The 18,509-nt window shown below is 41.7% G+C and overlaps 3 protein-coding genes and 1 non-coding gene across 4 annotated transcripts; all 4 read right to left on the reverse strand.

Annotated features, from left to right (window-relative positions):
* Nucleotides 1-15: 15 nt before the first annotated feature.
* On the reverse strand, nt 16-3,948 carry scg5 (secretogranin V). Its single transcript, XM_030111054.1, has 6 exons — nt 3,908-3,948; nt 3,289-3,514; nt 2,309-2,458; nt 2,109-2,221; nt 1,433-1,486; nt 16-1,197 (listed from the first exon to the last, which is right to left on the reverse strand). The coding sequence occupies exons 2-6, from the start codon at nt 3,512-3,514 to the stop codon at nt 1,069-1,071; spliced, it is 672 nt and encodes a 223-aa protein (XP_029966914.1). The 5' UTR covers nt 3,908-3,948; the 3' UTR covers nt 16-1,068.
* Nucleotides 3,949-5,864: 1,916 nt separating this feature from the next.
* Nucleotides 5,865-7,706, reverse strand: LOC115402309 (rho GTPase-activating protein 11B-like). Its single transcript, XM_030110820.1, has 6 exons — nt 7,678-7,706; nt 7,233-7,329; nt 6,698-6,954; nt 6,308-6,459; nt 6,127-6,231; nt 5,865-6,034 (listed from the first exon to the last, which is right to left on the reverse strand). Exons 1-6 carry the CDS (start codon nt 7,704-7,706, stop codon nt 5,865-5,867), a joined length of 810 nt encoding a protein of 269 aa, XP_029966680.1.
* A 605-nt stretch (nt 7,707-8,311) lies between these two features.
* On the reverse strand, nt 8,312-11,703 carry actc1a (actin alpha cardiac muscle 1a). Its single transcript, XM_030111052.1, has 8 exons — nt 11,672-11,703; nt 10,148-10,301; nt 9,924-10,052; nt 9,654-9,849; nt 9,392-9,553; nt 8,992-9,183; nt 8,694-8,875; nt 8,312-8,581 (listed from the first exon to the last, which is right to left on the reverse strand). Exons 2-8 carry the CDS (start codon nt 10,274-10,276, stop codon nt 8,438-8,440), a joined length of 1,134 nt encoding a protein of 377 aa, XP_029966912.1. The 5' UTR covers nt 10,277-10,301; nt 11,672-11,703; the 3' UTR covers nt 8,312-8,437.
* A 4,903-nt stretch (nt 11,704-16,606) lies between these two features.
* On the reverse strand, nt 16,607-16,679 carry trnaf-gaa (transfer RNA phenylalanine (anticodon GAA)). The gene has a single exon. It is a non-coding gene; the product is annotated as a tRNA-Phe (tRNA).
* Nucleotides 16,680-18,509: the final 1,830 nt, after the last annotated feature.

Genomic DNA, 18,509 nt, shown 5'->3' on the forward strand with positions numbered 1-18,509 from the left:
CTCCTCCAAACTTTATCAATGCAGATAAATCGTTTATTTTTACTTTACAGAACAAAAACAGAACACAAACATTGCTGACAGGATGATGAGAGTCGAGATAAGCGCTGCGTCCTGAGCACACTCATGATTACTGCAGCGCCTAAAAGTCAAGATACTAGTGACAAAAAGCTGCACCACATCTGCCAGGCTACCCTCAAGTAGAATGGCAGTTATTATTCGCAACAGCTGTGTGAAACATGGTTAAAGTCAATCGTTTGCTTCAAGACACATGTGATTTGTATATTGCAAAATACGAAATTAAAAGGTGTGCGAGTAAACAACTCTCTGTACAGTCGTGAATCATAACTTTAATATTCTCTCTGGTCTCATCTTTATACAACCTCTTTCTAATATAACAAGTTTTATAGATATACTGTACACGACCACGTATTTAACACCATGTTTTCCAGTGTTGAATCTCAGGCAGTTTGACTGTATTTTAATTTAAATTGGAAAAAATAATGAAGAAATCACTTTTTCCTCTTAAAGAAGGCTGGATCTTATTTTCTCCATCAACACCTACAGCATAACAGTCACATCTCAATTAAAAATGTAATGTATTGATGGCATCGTGTTAAGTCTTGACTTGAGGGAGCCAAGTTCGAGTCCTGGTTGTGGAATGAAGTTCAGCCGTCATAAAAACCAACCAATTCCACTTCGCAAACTCGTAATGACTTACTTTGTTGACCCCTGTAAAAGGGGGTAAACTAGGCAATTCTGAATTTTGGATTTTAAGAAACAATAAGTAACATATCTTCAGTCAAGTTTCATGCCCTTAATTTAAATTTGACACTTGGGGGTCTAATTATTCTTTTAATTCTAAAATTATACATGAATAATAAAAAGACAGCAAGAGCAAACACAGCAAGTTGTGTCTAATTGATGACTGAGATCTGGGCTACCAGTGTGCTGCAAAACAGTAAAACATGCAAGATTTGGTGCTGAGGTCGCAGTCCCACTGATAGTTCACGTGTTAGAAACTTTCTTCCGAGCGTGTGGTTTTGATATTTCCATGTGTGCTGCTGGAGTTCAGGCTGTAGATGTGCTGACGGCGGGGATGGTCGGTGCTTCCTCCTCGTCCTCCTCAGAGAAGTGGGGAACGGATTTCTTGGCAACCACGTTGTCCAGCCGCTGGCCCATCAAGTACGGGTTGACGCTCTGCAGAGAGAGGCAGGAAGTCACTGGTGTGTATGTGCTGCTAATGTGCACACAAATGACAAACATCTGAATAAACAGGGATTTAAAAAAAAAAAAAAAAGGGGGATACTGGGATACTTAGTTTGTCCGGACAATAAATCAAAGGTTAATGTCAACACTGCTATTGTGGTTTCTCAAAAAAAAAAAAAAAACTCCCTCACAGGAAAAGGCAAAAGACAACTGAGAAACATTATACCCTTTTTCTTCTCTTTGGTCCTCCCTTCAGTTTTTGGTACAAACGCTCTTTGTTCTAAAAAGAAAAGCAGATAATAAGATAAACAATCACATAAAATTGATGTTTTACAGCTTCACTCCTTGTTCAGAAATTACAGTCAACAAAAAGCCTGATAAAATCATCCGCGAGTCAGAAATACAACCTGAGAATGAAGCCAATCAAACAAGCCTGCACTCTTGCTGCAAAATGATCAGACGTGGGTTTATCTTCCTGTGTGGAGTTTGCATGTTCCACCTGTGTCTCGTTGGGTATCTGTACTTGAGTATTTGTATTTATGATGATTTTACTTTACTTTTTGACATTAACACACAATAAATGAACCAGTGAGTTTCAGATAAAAAAGAAAAACAAGTGAGTAAACATCATGTGTCCCAAAGTTTAAAAGAAAACAATCTGAATCATCTCTTGGAGTAGAAAAAAAAAGTGCACTTTTGCCGCCACAAGAAAAAGCTCCAGTTTCACCCAAACAGGGATTAAGTGGTTTATAACGGATGGCTGGATGGATTTTTCTGGCAATATATTCTTACTTGGAAAAAGTAAAAAAAATTGCACCAAACTTCAAACAGTTGCTTTTTCATCAAACCTCATAAAAGATAATGACGTCCAGACGGCTGGTATTATCAAGCTGGCCACTCACCCACTTTGCCAGGGCCGGGTAGTCGTGCTCTGGGTCGAACAGATGCTGGTGTTTTTGAAACTCTCTGCTGAACTCAGCTGTGTCGGGAGCATTTTCCAAACACCCATCTGCTGCTGTGAGGAGAACAGAGAGGAAGTCAGGGTTAGTATTTCAGAATAATTAAAACTCTGAATTCATATTGTTAGAGGAAGAGTTCGTACCCGTCTTTCCCAGAGGACAGGGGTTTGGGGGGTCTGGGTACCCGTGGTCGTCACTGAAGTCTTTGGGGACATTGTCTCCTGTCAGCTCAGCCACAATGTTAGGGATGTTCCCATAAGGACCCAGGTGCTGCAGGCCCTCGTGAGCCCCACCTGGTGGGAGGAAAGGGGTACTGCAGTCAGTATTCAACACCAGCAAGACCCATGAGCAATAACACACAGAAAAAGTTTTGGTTTGATCATTTCCATTGTTCAATAGCAAATGAATCTATTGGTTTGGTTTGAGTCTACATCTATTTGGCAGTCAGAAATAATAAAAAAAAACAACTATAATCTAAAAATCTAACTTCCTTTCAAGCAAATTCCCGCTCTAAACAGCCTGGAAGTGATACCTTTACATATTCATCTATTTAAATTTAATCACGAAAATGTATTATTCAATTACATGAAAAAAGTCATTTCTAATCATGTTGCTTATTAAATGTGCTTTATGTTGTATTCTGCAGTCAAGTAGAGTGCTTCATTATTGAGAATAAATACCAAGACTCTTGGTATTTATTTGAGGTTATTTAGAGGTTATTTAAATAAACACCAAACTTTAAAATGCTACAGCAAAAACATGCAAAAGAGCAGTAACTAGAGGGCATTTCACAAACTGATATGAGGATTTTCTGTATAAATCAAATTATTTCTCTGAAAATTGGAAATGTGTAATGTAAAACTTTCTAAAAATGTAATTATATCAACCTGAGGTGGACAAAACACAAAATCTCATATTAAAATATGCAGATCGAGAAAGTAAAATAGAAAAAAAAAACGGCTGTTAGCAATTATATTCATTTACTGACAAAAACTTAACAATAATTGAGTTTTTATTCACTCGTAGTAGTGTACAAAAGAAGAAATTAATTGAATAAAATTTCAAATAAGTGACGAGACGTGAATAAACTTGTGATTTGACAGACACAAACACGCCAGCATACCCTGGATGCTCTGCGGCCCCACGATGTTGGTGGCCTGATGGGCGGGATACTCCACGCGGGGCCGGGCGATGCCCAGCTGCTCCATGACGCCGTGCAGGAGGCGCTGGATGTCGGCCTCGGACACCTGGTCCACCGTGCGGGGGCTCCGGGCCGCGGCCCGGCCGAGCTGCAGGCACAGCAGGAGGCCGAGCAGAGACAAGCGCAGCGCCGGGCCCATTCCTCTCATCTGCAGGGAGGAAGGAAGACAACCAGACTGTAGGAGGATGGACGGAGGGGGAGCGTAATGCTCTGCAAACACCGCAACACGATCCCTCCCGGGCGCGTGGCGGCTTCATTAGATAATAAAGATCCATAACCTTAATACAGGGTCTGAAAAATAGGCCTTTGTGTTCCAAATAAACCAAGAAGCGCAGCTATTGTCCACGAAATGGACCGCGGCTTTAGTGCGCCACTTGCTCTGTAAACAGAGCCATTCAGGCCGAGCAGAACGGCCTATAAATAGCACGGAGCGCCGCAAAAATACTCTAAATTAAATTTTAAACGTTTTTAATAGATGTAGTACGTGGTATTACTGTACTATTTTAATCAAAAATATGATTTTATGGTAATTTCGCCTTACCTTTTCAGAGCTGTAGGGACCTGCAGACCGCAGACGCTGTATCAGGACAGCAAATATCCGGTTTCCACACTAAAAATATCTTGAACAAAAACACACTGAAAACGAGATTAAGGTCACATTTCAGGACAAATTTTTAACTTTTACTAATTAAATGTAAATATATGAAGCATCATTTTAAATATGGTTTCTGATCTGCTCTATATTGTCCAAACCTTCTTTTTATTGCGAAGGAAAGTGTTTAATTTCCGGTGGTCATTACACAACCCGAGCTGGAGGATGAGACGCGCCTCGATTCACGATTCAGGATGCAGTTGCTAGGAAACCGAAATCCCATCTTCTCATTGGCGGATGCAGAGTGCCACGTGTCCAGCAGCATGCACACACCGAGGTCCGGGTGCGTCTGAAAACAGAGCACTGTGGAGCAGTGAAATGAGAACGTCTCCATTATTCCATGCATTACTTGGAGTAATCTTTTTTTTTTTTTTTTTTGAAGAGGCTTCAGTTTCATAGTTCAATTTTTTTCTGTTGCATCTTGTGAAATTTGTAAAATCAAAGCAAAAACTACCATATTTATTCTACATCAATTTAACTTTTAATCAGTTTGTTTTCCCTTGAGGCCACAATAGATTGAAAGTGGATCTTTAATTATCTTCACTAAAATAAAAATACCAGGATTACAGTGTTAGTTTTTAGATGTGACTTTCCCCCATCGTTTAACAAGTTTGACTTCTTTCATTGGTATTTAAAAGAGCTCAAGTCTTTCATGACTTCTGTCCCATAATATAATCTATTCTCAAATTACACTCAAACTGAAAAAATTTAAAGGTAAATAAATGACATTAAGTCTTTAATAAGTGTAGGTACTTTTACTCAAGTAAATAACTGTTCTGGCTCTGAACTATCAAATATAAAATAGAAAGACACCGTTTGAAGAGTACTAGCAGCAGCCCTTTCTGTTCATTCGGCCATCAACAAACCGATTACATGATCTGTGCCAGTTTCCATCCGTTGTGTATAACATGGACAAAGGCAGGTGTATTCATGTTATTGCCCCAGGCATTTAGTCTCAAAAAAGCACAAATTCTGCAAGTGAAAACACAATGGCTTTAAAAATCAAACGAAATGTAAAACTGTGACAGAGATAGTCAGCTTTGCCACTTCAAAATAAAATGTCACGGATGTCTGAGTTTTTAGTGAGTTTATGAAATGCAGACATTTTCATTCAAAAAGTGAATCCAGGGAAACACCATGACTCATTTCTTTGTGAATTGCGTTTGCCTGCAACATCTACTGCTCAGCAAAGAATCCATACAAAATGAATAATTTATTAAAACATGATAAAAGCAAAGAATATGAACACTTTAAAAGCAGAAAAGCACTACAGAGATATGCGACGCCACCACAGTGGGCGCTTCCCCTCAGTGGCGTGCGCAGGAGACTTCTCTGCAACCTCTCCTCTGGCCAACCTGTAAAAATACCCCAAATCTCTGAAAATGGAGAAAAAGAATGTGAGAAACATGTCTTGATTACAATTCCATTACATGTTTAAATCAAATATATTCACCTATTGTGATAGACATCCATACCTCAGTGACTTAGGTCAACAATACTCTAAAATAAGTTAATAGCCAAATCAAACCTATTCAAACATTTATAAATCCGTGTTTGAATAAAGATAATCAACTTATCCGACTGATTGTCAAACACTGGAATACCCACACTAAGTTTAAGTGCATTGAAAATTGATTTTCCCTCCATCACCTGTATCCGCTCCTGAAATTTAAACTGCTGATTATTTACCTCTTAAGTCTCTCAAGTGGCATCTTGCCAGACTTTTTGCCAGAACTTAAATCGTCCGACGAAGCGGTTCCTGAACTCACACCTTGACAGGGAAAACCACTTTATTTTGTTGCACTCTGCACCAAGTAAAACATTAACCCGTTGATTTACTCACGCATCATTCACCTGCATCGTGTGCACACATCCTGAACAGCTTGACGTTGGGGAAAGTCTCCAGGCCCAGGCTTCTCCTCAGGGGGGGTTTGTCTCCTGAGGTGGAGTCCTGGGCTTGCTTCGGCTCAGGACTCTTGATCTTTGACCTCCCATGAGTCCGGGTCTCTGTCTTTACTGATCGTATGACTGCACAGATTTAACAAGGAACATATTTGTTGGTCGTTGCATATCCATGAAATGCATGGAAACCTCTGATATTCGTGTACCTTTGAACGTGTGCCTCTTTCTGCTTCCTCTTATGAACTGAGAGCCTTCTGGATAATTCACTTTCAGGTACTCCATGTTGTCCTTCACGGTTTTGGGAATCGCACCTAAAGGTCAGATCATGACAGATGTTAAACAATACTTTGCTATTCATTGCCAGAGCAGAGAATCAGCTTTACTGACCAAACAGACAAGGGTTGTCGATGAAGGTGCGTAAGATGAGGACTCTGAGCTCAAGGCGCGTCTCTGACATTTCGGTCTCGTTTGGAGGAGGCAGAAGACAGGGAGCAAAAATCGTGGCAAGATTGGAGCTTGTCATCAAGTTCTCTGCAGATCTGTCCGAGAAATACAGAATGTTTACGTTCTACAAAATCTCTGAACCACAACCAACAAAAAAATAGACAAAAATACAACTGAAATTCTTCTCAACTAAAAAAAAAAAACTCTGCAAACCAAAAGTTTCAAGGAAGGAAAAGTGTATAAATGTAACAGTGAAGATACTTAGAGTGATGCGAGCAATTGTGATTCCCCACCTCCACCCAGCACTATATACCTACTTGTATTGCTTCTCACCTCTGAGATACTTTGTTGAGGAAGTCGAACAGGTAGCACAGACAGGAGGCGTTCCTGGCAGGCAGCAGACAGGACAGCAGCTGCAGCGCAGACGTCCTGTCCTGCAGGCCGGGCAGGGCCTGAGCCTCCAGCAGAGACGCGTGCAGCTCGGTGGGGAACAGCGGCTGCGGCAGCTCCCTGCAGAACTGCTTGACGACAGTGGCCACGTCGTAGGGCAGAGCTGTGGCCAGACAACCCTCCCCGCCATTCAGCTTGTCCTGCAGGTAGGAGTTGAAGTTGGGTATCAATATGAATAAAATTAGAAACACTTATCAGATTCAGTATATTCAGCAGACCACAACAGAGTAATGTTCAAATTTTCTCTGTTCCCACTCCCCTAATTTGACAGTATTCAGATGCTTTTTCCCCACACTTGGAAGTGAACTCTCCCACTCCCTGGTTATTTGTGAATGCATTGTAGCTTAATCTCAATATGAAGCTCTTAATCTCAGGTTCCCAATTTGGGTTTAGAGCAAAGTTTTCTGAACAGGCCTACCCTGAGGGCCTTAATACGTGGAAGAGACCCCGATTTTCTGAAGAGGCCCACAGTTCCAGCACGCTCCAGGAGGAAAGAGCAGGCATCCACCAAAAAGCTGCAACACAGAGCATTTAAATTCTAGTTTTATTGCAATGTGCAATATTAGGTTCCCTTGCTGCATCTACTTACCATGGAACCAGTCCAAATTCAGGGATGTAGCTCCGGGGTGCTTTTTCCAGAGGCACACCAAAAACCTTTGTGCCACCCATCAACTTCCAGTCACTTTTCTTTTCAACATTCTTCACAGATATTCCATAAAGTAATTCAAGGTGGAAGCGAATCACATTCTTCTCTGAAATGCTCATGGTTGGATTGTTAAAACCAAAAGCACACAGGTCTGCTTCTCAGTGAGGGAAACCAGAGTGAATAAACAGCTGGGCTTTATTGGGCTCATCCAGCTCACCTGTGAGTGCTGACTGGGAAGTGGTGCATTCGGGTGACCTGGGGAAAAAAAAACACTACAGCTACTTCCGTCACCTATGGGACTTTGGCTTAATCTTCACAACCTCAAATGTTTAGCTTCTTGCTTTTAATGTAATCAATTTGTGTTTCTTCTATGCACTGGTCAGGTACTACATTAAGACTACCTGACTTCTGTGGTAGGTCTTTTGATGCCTCATGTACAAGAATTCGGCACAGAACTGTGAACCAGAGTTAACGGCTGCAACCATCTGTGCAATAAGAGATTGTCTTCTACATCTGCCACATAGCAGAGCCATGGCAAGCTTGCAGCTTTTCCCTCCTTTGACCACTTTTCATAGATACTGACTAGGACCCCACAAGAGCTGCAGTTTTTGGAGATGCTCTGATGCAGTGGTCAAACCAAAACGTCCTCTTGCTGCTTCACTTGCACCCAATATTGGGTGTCATGATCCAGGGATTATCATAGCGATTTGCTTAAGCTGAGATCAAGTAGTTACTTGGAGCTCATTGATGTATATTTAAAGATAACCTTAAAAACATTTGAATCAAGAGGTTTTGTGCAACATGGTAGGCTTAAGACAATGTTTGATATATAAAAATTCTCCAGAATACTGTTAAAAGCAACTATTTTTATTACAACATTACATGTATATACAGCAAAAGACACAGTAGAAATACAGAAATGGAAAGAAAGCTGGTGTGGTTGGTGTTGAGAAGTTTTTTTGGTGATGGTCGGAGATTTAGAAGCACTTTCTGTGGACGATGGAGGGGCCTGCTTCATCGTACTCCTGCTTGCTGATCCACATCTGCTGGAAGGTGGACAGAGAGGCCAAGATGGAGCCGCCGATCCAGACGGAGTATTTCCTTTCAGGGGGAGCGATGATCTGCAAGAGGGAGAGAGAAGGGGCTCAGGTGCAGGTTGGTTTGAGATCATTATGAGTTTGAACTACGTCACTTTCTTTTCACAGTTGGCTTCAGAAGACCAGCGGGGCTCACCTTGATCTTCATGGTGCTGGGAGCCAGGGCAGTGATCTCCTTCTGCATACGGTCAGCAATACCAGGGTACATTGTGGTGCCGCCGGACAGCACGTTGTTGGCGTAGAGGTCCTTACGGATGTCAATGTCACACTTCATGATGCTGTTGTAGGCAGTTTCATGGATACCAGCAGACTCCATACCTGAGAAGGAGGGATGTGAAAATGTTAACATTTTGCAGCTGTCAGGGAAAATGTTTTTTTCTTTTTGCAAAACTGCTCTTTGTTATTGTCATACTTCATAAAAGACCGGGTCCTACCAATAAAGGAAGGCTGAAAGAGGGTCTCGGGGCAGCGGAATCGCTCGTTGCCGATGGTGATGACCTGACCGTCGGGCAGCTCGTAGCTCTTCTCCAGGGAGGAGGAGGAGGCGGCCGTGGCCATCTCATTCTCAAAGTCCAGAGCCACGTAACACAGCTTCTCCTTGATATCACGCACGATCTCACGTTCAGCTGGAAGGAGGGAAAACATCCAAGTTCATTCAAACTGATCTCACACTACAGCAAAGCTCTGATACCCCAAAAGATTTGTAGGAAATTTAAGGTACCCAGTCTAAGTTCACAAAAGTTTATGCAAAAGAAAGATTGCGCAGCTTTCAACTTTTGGAATTATATGAAATAAAATACAAATGGTTGTTACTTTTCTAAGAGGCCCTCTTACCGGTGGTGACGAAGGAATAGCCACGCTCGGTCAGGATCTTCATCAGGTAGTCAGTCAGGTCGCGACCGGCCAGATCCAGACGCATGATGGCGTGGGGCAGAGCGTAACCCTCATAGATGGGCACGTTGTGGGTCACGCCATCGCCGGAGTCCAGCACGATACCTGCGAAAAACAAATGCCGTTTGTAAGAAGACATCGTAGAGATTCTAAACTTTAACCGCCGCCCCCATGATGATCGTTGGAGCCCTCACTGGAGACTCACCGGTGGTACGACCGGAGGCGTACAAGGACAGCACAGCCTGAATGGCCACATACATGGCAGGAACGTTGAAGGTCTCAAACATAATCTGGGTCATCTTCTCCCTGTTGGCCTTGGGGTTGAGGGGGGCCTCAGTCAGCAGAGTCGGGTGCTCCTCTGGGGCCACACGGAGCTCATTGTAGAAGGTGTGGTGCCAGATCTATGGAGTCAGGGCAGAAGGTTAAAAATGGATCCAATTTATAGACCGCACAGAAAGAGAAAACATTTTATTACCTTCTCCATATCGTCCCAGTTGGTGATGATTCCGTGCTCGATGGGGTACTTCAGAGTCAGGATACCCCTCTTGCTCTGGGCCTCGTCTCCCACGTAGCTGTCCTTCTGGCCCATACCCACCATCACACCCTGAGAGGGGCAGGAAATCACGTCAGTAAAAACACCGCCTGGAAATGTTGTGGCAATGTAAAATCTCATCCTTCAGAGACTCTTGGTACACTGACCTGGTGGCGGGGGCGTCCGACGATGGATGGGAAGACAGCACGGGGGGCGTCATCACCAGCAAACCCAGCCTTGACCAGGCCAGAGCCGTTGTCGCACACCAAGGCGGTGGTCTCGTCGTCGTCACACATCTTTTGTCTGTTCTGGACTGGCTTTCTACGAGAGAAAGAAGAACAAATACAAGCAGAATGTTAGAATCTTTATAAATTAATTCTACATGTGAAACCCTTGAACTGGAATAAACAAAACAATGCAATTATGAGAAAAAAAAATGCAGATCTAATTCCAGTATGACACCAACTCAGGGCTCTCTAATCTCCTCTCTGAGTCCTGCAGCTGCTTTAAAGCCAAAACAGGACATGGCCCAAGACCCCCCCACCATACACACTCATAGGTCTATTTTCAGCCCCGGGACTGTTGTCACCCATGCATGCCCCCACAAACCCTCCTCTGTATCTCGCCGTTAAGCCGCAGCCAGTTAACAGCTGAGGCGGTGTGTCTTTTGACAAGTGGCAGTGGATGCCTGGGTCTCCTCTCAGCTGTTGGCACACAGCGGACCCCTCTGTCTGGACACAGACCAGGTGTCACGATCCTTTCGAGGAGCTCTGACCTCAGCCTGCATCCCGAGTGGGAGCATCCTCTCTAATCACAGAGGTTTCCTCATTTCAAATCAATGCCCGGAAGTGGAATTTTAGTGAATTTGATTGTTTACAAAGATAGCATCAATAATTTGGTTTAGCAGTTATCGTAGTAATGGGGAGGATTCTGGCTTCATCACTTGAATATTTAACTATTCACTTAATTGAATATTTTGCTCTTAAGCTTGTGCAAATTTATAAAATCAAGCAAAATACATATTAAATACTTTAAGAATTAAAAACTAGTAACATGGCATGTCATTTCAAATTGAATTAGCCTTTAATACTGCAGACTTTTTAGACATCTTGCTCTTGAAAGTGCATTGGATCCTTATTTCATCACTTCCTTCAAGCATTAAACAAATATTTCACTCTCATTAACCTCAGCTTGTCCGGGTAAACCCGTTACTTCAGATTGTTGTTTTTGTCAATAGCTCACTCATTGTAACATTGATTTGTTTGTTGTATTTTGGCACTCAAGCGGCCCATTTTTCATCTATATCCAGCAAACAAACTTTACACCCTGCGCATCCTCAGATGCTGTTTGATCTGGTTTAGGACTGAATGCTTGCCACTACCCAGCCTGCATCCCTCCTCCATCCTCTGGATCTGTTGGTTGAGTTTAACCTCTGAACTGTTGAATGCCATCAATTCTGATATATTACCTTCAGCACAAATGAAATAAATAAAAAAATAATAATCAAAAAATCAATCTAACTAAGTGAGAAACAAATTCAACCTCCAAAATCTAAAAACTACAGTGTATCCATGTTGTTGCTTTAAAATCTCCTCCAGCAGCCCCTCTCACTCCTGTAGGTAAACTCCAATGCAACTAAAAACAACAGCTGAAAGTACAGCAAAGGCGGTTCAGTGATGTGCAGGACTCACCAGGTTGTAATCGCAAGACTGGAGTTTCCACTGGGACAAAGAAGCAACGGAGCAACGGGGTCCCTATATACGTCTCAGCGTCCTGGGGCCGGGGGGCTGGTGGGCGGGCTCAGGAGTTCACACAAGCCCAAATTAAGTGCTGCTCGGCAAAGGGTTCGGTAAAGTGGATCCTGCATCAGGAACAGCACCAAACTGGAAGAGTGATGCCTTCCAGATGAAAGGCCATGAAGGGAAGTGAGAATATTTCAAATGTTTGCAGTGTTGCAGGTGATAATGAGCAACGTACATGTAGCTTATGTCTCATCAAGATCTTTGATCTGTAGAAATTGCAATATTTGAGGTACATATATAAAGAATACTGTGCCTGATGGGGATTTTTTTATAGTTTCTTCAAAAGTTATCATTTTCCTTTAAAACTGTAAAAGCTATGATTTCATGACAGTCAGCCCCCCCTGTTATATGTTGTATTCACAGTAACGAAAACAGATGTCAGCTTCACACACAGCCACATCCTTCTCTCACTCACACTCTGTGGAGCTGCCCTGCAGGTCTCTAAGGATGTGCGAATATGACTGGGCTCAATCAGGGTTCTGGGGATGGGATGTGGGTGATTGCTGGGTGTGATGGTAACGTGAGATCTTCCCTGAGAAACCTGGTTAAGGAGCCGTCTGCGAGGCAGCGCGGCCTGTGACCGTTTGCCAGTGTTGTGGCATGCGTACCGAAGGAGGTGAGGGGGGGCCCGAAAATGCCAGACAGCTGAGAGGCAACGCTGAAAGGGAAGTAGGAGGGAAGCTGAGGCCACAAAGCCCAGATCTCCAGCAGGAGACTGATCCCCGGGGCAGCGGTTCTCAGCTCTGATTGGCTCCAGTGTTTCCTTTTAGGGAAGTGTAGCGCAGCAGGTGCCAGCGGCTGCGTGTCGCCACATACTGTTGGGGGCGACTGGCGGGAGCTCCGGCTCCTTATTCGTCATAGTGCTCATGCCTACGTCCTGGTCCTGGAGAGCCATCAGGCCTCTCTGCGTCCAATAAAAACGTAAATACCTCCACACACACCATCAACACGCTGAAATATTCCATTTGTAGACATGTGCTGTAATGTACCCCACAGAGAGACACTACTAACCCACTTATCCGTTTCTATTTCAGGTGTTTTTACATAACAGTGAAGAACCCATACATTTTTGCATATTGGTTATATGATAATAGCGTACAAAAGGTATTGGGCGATCTATTTAAAAAAACTGGTTCACATCTTGCTAGGATTAGATGACTGTTTGCACAGTTTGTTCTTAAAAAATGTGAAAGTGTGACATTGGTATGAGTGTTCATTCAAATTTTCAAAATTACACATATAAATTTGTTTATCGGGGGACAATCCACATTAAAGAAAAGATTTTAGCCATTTTGTAACCATTTTCCCTTAAGGAGAGTGGATTCTTTTATCCATTAAAGTTGAGTAAAGTTGTGAAATTTCCCTTATCATTAAAAATCTTGTAAACCTACAACATTTTTCCAAAAGAAAACTAATTTCTTGTTTGGCGATTTTTTTACAGTAAAGTATGATAAATTTAACAGGAAAATTAGGACTCAAGTAACAGTTATTTGCCAGAGAAGCAGTTTTAATGTAAAGAATCTGTAGTAAATCATTTCAAAACAAAAGATAAATTGTAAAAACCTGCTATGTTTGGGTTACAGTTACTGTATGTGCATTCTACAGACTATTCAATTGAAAATCAAACTATGTTTTCTTTTATTGATAAATTTTAATTGTGTGTATTGCTATTGCTGTTTTAGACTTCTATATGATGATTATAGCAATAAAGCCTTATATTTGAAAAATGTATTCAACTGCATCAATTTGTGCCTTTAATGTGAAACAATGAATAATGGGTATTTAACATATAAGGGAGCATAAATATGACTATTACATCAATGTAATATGGAAAAATAGACATTTGATGTTGTTCATACTCATAGGTAGGCAAAATACAGCATAAACTTAAATGAAAATGTTCAAAGGTTCCTAAAATTGTGTTTAATTGCAGTACAACACATTTAACTGACAACTTTCCACCACTGGAAACTGTCTAAATCAGCAGAAAATCATCAAACACAAATAATGTCATTAAGTTTCTGGCAAAATAGAAAAAAAATACTATAAGCCTGCTTCAAAAAATTCACTTGCTGTGATTATATTAATCTCAAGATGATAACATTATATGCCTCCAAAACAAGTGTTAATGTTCTTAACGTGTTCAGAAAAGGAGTGTCATACCTCCAAGCAACAAGTGTGAGGCAGAAACATCACGTTAGTTTTTGGATGAAGCCGCTGCAGTGTTTTGTCAACAGCTGGACTCCAGGCAGAGGAGAACTTTTTGGCCAAGTCTGTCTGTATCACCAGGTCTTTGTCGGGATGAAGCAGATTTTGTCTTGAATGGGTCATGGTTTTGAGGGACGCCCGTCCTTATATGGAAATGTGGAAAGCACTGGGTTTGACCGTCCCGACAGCTGCCCCCACTGCATGACGGCCCCCGTCTCCGATCGTTCAGACGCACACACCCACACACACACTACCACCGCCACCTTCATCAAACAAACTCATGAGCAGTTGCTAGAAACAGCTGCTTCTGAACAGCCTGTCTCATGTAGAAAGGGGGTTGTTCGCCGTCTGATGATACACGAGACTTTCGTAGGATGAATGAACTCTCACTGTCCCTAAACCCAAGAAATCCGCCACTTCTCAGCCTGCTTCCACTGAGGTTTCTTACAAACATGTTTTCCTATCCACTGCTGCCCATATATTGTTATTGGAACTGCTTGTACAAAAATGAACTGACCTGAATTAAACTTAGTGCTACAACTGAAGCAAAGCTCCCATATGTTGTGGCAATCTTCTTTAATCTGGCCAATATAAATAAATATTCAACTTTTATCCTATTTTAGTAAAGAGAAGCTGAAAATATCTGCTGAGGTCAAGTTGATTATGTTGAAAGCGTATGATGGATTATTAGATCATATAAGTCAAGGAAAATCATGACACAAAACATGTATTTTAATCCATGCATGCAGATAGCAAATTATGTTTGTCTGATTAACATATTTCACACAGCATTTCCATCGTAGCAGACTATTACTGACTCCACAGCTTTGTGGCGGTGTGTATTTTGGAAGCAGCTGCTGACAAGGATCAGTATTGTCCTCTGCAGTGTTACTCTTGGCACCGTGGATCATTGCCGTAATGTGCCACATGCTTGCTGCAAAACAGCTGACAGCTCGACAGACTTTTGACAAGCTGCGTGTTGGTTTAGGTGTCAATCAAGACAATTGCATCTGTAGACACCAATGACTTGCGCATCATTACAAAGAGCTGCAAAACAGCTCTTTGAAAGCATCCCCTTACACAATATGTCATTATCTCACAGCTGAAGCAAGCATCTGTCAACATGTTTGTGTAAGAAAAGAATTAACACTGTAATGCTTATAGGGAAAGGGTTTACTTGTGCCTAACAAACTGGCAACTGAGAACATTGATCTATATCACTAAAGGCACTCGCTGTGAGACAGTTGGTCTGTTCATATCTGTGGAAACTATTTTGGAAAAAAGATGCCGACAGAAGAAGGATTAGCAATTTCTAAATTTGAACAAAATTGTCAATTCCAGTTTCAGCAAAGTCACAACATCTCTCATATTCATGCTCATATTCTAAGTTGTCATCAAAAGCATTTTACATTAATAATTAATGTTATTAATTAACCTAGGTCACTGACTAACTGACTAACTGACTGACTGATTGACTGACTGACTGACTGAATGAATGAATGAATGCACAGATGAAGCATCCTTGCAATAGCAATTGTATAGGCCCTAAAATATTTCTATGTAATCACTGACATTAATGTAGGCTGTTTTATTAAAACTTTAGCAGTATTGTATTAATGATATTGCACTGAAGTCACAGTCAGTCATAGTTTTCAGTGCCATGCATACACATCAATTCATAATGAAGCAACTGAAATCGTTTGAAAGAGGTCATGCATTACTATACAAGGCAAAGACCAATCAGCCTCTAAGCAGCTTCTCTCAGTATCACTGAGCTTTGAATAAATGATGGGCCGTGCTTTGCTGAGTGCTGAGACCTGTGCAGAGCAGACCCCATCAAGCACCGCCTGCAGTTTCTGAGATAATGTCAGCTCTATAAATATATGAGGTGCTGTGAAAGTTTCCATGTCAGCGCTTCATTGTTCTGCGGGAGGAGGGGATCTACAGACCCACAGGTGTGGCTTGTGTCTAGATTAGTCTCGGTGTGAGTAAGGGGGCAACGCTGAGATGTGAATCTGGAGGTGTTAAATTCAGTGGTGGAAGAAGTACAGATACTGGGGCAAAAAAATACTTAAGTAAGAGTCAAAGTACCCAAGGAATAATTTACTTCAGTAAAAGTACAAAAGTACTTGCTTTAAAATTTACTTTGCAAGTAAAAAGTAAAATTATTTATTTCTGATGAAAAAATGCAAAAATGTAAAATATTGAACGTGAATTGTGAATTTAGTAAATATTCAAAATAAGAACCAGGCAAAACACTGTCTGCTCAAATTTATTTAGAACAGAGCATTGTAAACAAAAGCTTTACAAGCTAAAAAATTGTGAATTATTTACAATTCTGGCATAATATTTAACAAGACAGACAATTCTCTTGGCAAGTATTTTACAAGTGTTTGTGGTTCAATTTCAAAAGAAGTTGATTTTTTAAAAGTTTTTAGAATGGAGATGTGCTCTTTTAGGAAAGATGATCAATGCTTTTGTGTTTTCATTCCAGAAACATTTACACGGCAATGGCAGAAACACTAAAAACTGGGAACTGTTCCATTGTTCTTTCACAGTAGGAAAGAGACAGTTTAGAGACCTGATGTACCCTGTGACTGCAAAGTTCTTATACCCTGCAAAAACCCGGGATTTAACCAGGGACCTTTAGAACTTCAGTCTAACGCTCTCCCAAATGAGCTATTTCGGCATAAATTGCTCATGAAATTCAATTTGATTGTGGCTCAGTAGATTTGCAAGTTCACTAATAAGTATATTATGTCATATAACGTACCCCCTCATATTACATATAACTCCTCCCCCCCCCCCTCTCTGGAGGGCGCCGTGCAGGTTGACCGTTTGAGTTTAAGTGAGTTTAGAGAGTTCAGGTGCTTTGCCATTGTAGCGCGCACGCAGTCAGAAAATATGGATTGCTGCACTGCTTATTTGGCAACCTCAGGAACTCACATCGGCGTTATTATGTCCTGAAACTCAAACTTTTGAAAGAAAAAAAACTTGATGAAGACATTTGTTGATGGAGACAACAGATTATTGAAAGGGAATGTTTCTTCGATGACATGTGAAAAATGGGAAGAGTAAATTTCTTAGTTATTGTGCCTTTAAGCTATCAGTCTGACAATGGCAGCGTTCACACATTCACTGATTGGCCTCATCATTGAGTTTATTGGAGGAAAGCAGTGGAATGCCTTTCAGGCTTTGCACAGATGCGTTTCTACATACAAATTCTAATTGACAGCTATCTTACACTTTAAAAATGCTCCCTATCCAAAATAATGTAATTCAAAATTAATTATGCGCATTTATGTTTTTCCAAAATTATCTGCCGCCCCTAAGAAATCACTTCTGGTCTCCAAGTGGGGTCGGGACCCTAAGGTTGCGAATGGCTGCTGTAATTAATTGCATTATTGCGCATGCGCGAGGAGATGGACTATATCAACGAGGAGATGAACTATATCAATAGTGGTGGCTAAACATCTGTGTTCTTGTCATTGTTAATGTGTACTGTTTTCTGCATGCATATGTGTGTGTGTGAGGTGTCATTACTAAAACAAACAGCGCTGACTTGTGGCCTGATGTGAAAACTACAGAATTTCAGAATTTCAGTTGTCAGAATTTCATGTCAGCATCAGTTTGAAGGGCTGCAGTCAGGTTGAATGGTATCTACCAATGACTCCTTTTCACATAGCAGAGGCATTTCAAGAGCTTTACCTGGACAAATGCATACAGATATTGATGAGAATCTTCATACTGCCCTATGCTGATTATTGGATCATGGTTATTTCTTTCTGCCAACCAAAGTTGCAATTTACACTGACATATATGTTTGATGAAATACATAAGTGTTAACTTTCTCAAGAAACTACATGTTATTAGAAGTAGATGTTAAAGGGGAAGAGAAACACACAGAATACTCCTGATCTGTGGAAAAATGGGATAAAGACCTGTAATGCATACAATTTCTCATGAGAAAGAGAAATTACAAGACAAAACAAACAAAAACAAAAACAAACACTGGTAGTGATTCAGAGGAGGAGAGGTTATCAGTAGACTGACAGTAACAAAAATTGGTGCAAGTGTGGACACTGTGTGGTGATGGACAGCGATGTGGAGTGTGTGTGTGTGTGTGTGTGTGTGTGTGTGTGTGTGTGTGTGTGTGTGTGTGTGTGTTTGTGCGTCATTAATTAGAATAAACTAGCAGGTTAATTCCAAATAAAGATTTCAGGTGCTTTCATGGTCATTTTAAAGCACAATTAACTTTTTTTTTTCTTAGAATTAAAAGTCCCATAGTCATAGCCACCCCACCCTCCACACCCTGCAAAGCAGCTTGGGCTGCTCCAGCCCGGAGCGCTAAAGCAGCTAGAACAGCCACAGCTCCTCCGCTTGAAGAACGAGGAGCAGAGTCCACAGCGCTCCATCTCCGGCTGCAGCCTCCGGTTCCTCACCTCGTCTGCTGGAGACTCTCTCACGGCCGTCACCGGGGCAGCAGGCAGGGAGGGGGTGCGGCGCGGGGTTCCTCGGC

The sequence above is a fragment of the Salarias fasciatus genome, chromosome 15 (assembly GCF_902148845.1).
Source record: "Salarias fasciatus chromosome 15, fSalaFa1.1, whole genome shotgun sequence".
Lineage (NCBI taxonomy): Eukaryota > Metazoa > Chordata > Actinopteri > Blenniiformes > Blenniidae > Salarias > Salarias fasciatus.

What these genes read in the sequence shown, in the direction of transcription:
- scg5 (XM_030111054.1), bottom strand. Translation starts at nt 3,514, where the DNA reads ATGAGAGGAATGGGCCCGGCGCTGCGCTTGTCTCTGCTCGGCCTCCTG. An exon ending in CTGTCCTCTGGGAAAGACGG is followed by an intron (nt 2,222 to 2,308) that starts GTACGAACTCTT and finishes TTCTCCTCACAG; the next exon opens with CAGCAGATGGGTGTTTGGAA. An exon ending in ACCCGGCCCTGGCAAAGTGG is followed by an intron (nt 1,487 to 2,108) that starts GTGAGTGGCCAG and finishes TTTTCTTTTTAG; the next exon opens with AACAAAGAGCGTTTGTACCA.
- LOC115402309 (XM_030110820.1), bottom strand. Translation starts at nt 7,706, where the DNA reads ATGCACCACTTCCCAGTCAGCACTCACAG. An exon ending in CGACAACCCTTGTCTGTTTG is followed by an intron (nt 6,232 to 6,307) that starts GTCAGTAAAGCT and finishes TCTGACCTTTAG; the next exon opens with GTGCGATTCCCAAAACCGTG. An exon ending in AAAGAGGCACACGTTCAAAG is followed by an intron (nt 6,035 to 6,126) that starts GTACACGAATAT and finishes TCATACGATCAG; the next exon opens with TAAAGACAGAGACCCGGACT.
- actc1a (XM_030111052.1), bottom strand. Translation starts at nt 10,276, where the DNA reads ATGTGTGACGACGACGAGACCACCGCCTTGGTGTGCGACAACGGCTCT. An exon ending in CTTTCAGCCTTCCTTTATTG is followed by an intron (nt 8,876 to 8,991) that starts GTAGGACCCGGT and finishes CCTCCTTCTCAG; the next exon opens with GTATGGAGTCTGCTGGTATC. An exon ending in CCAGCACCATGAAGATCAAG is followed by an intron (nt 8,582 to 8,693) that starts GTGAGCCCCGCT and finishes TCCCTCTTGCAG; the next exon opens with ATCATCGCTCCCCCTGAAAG.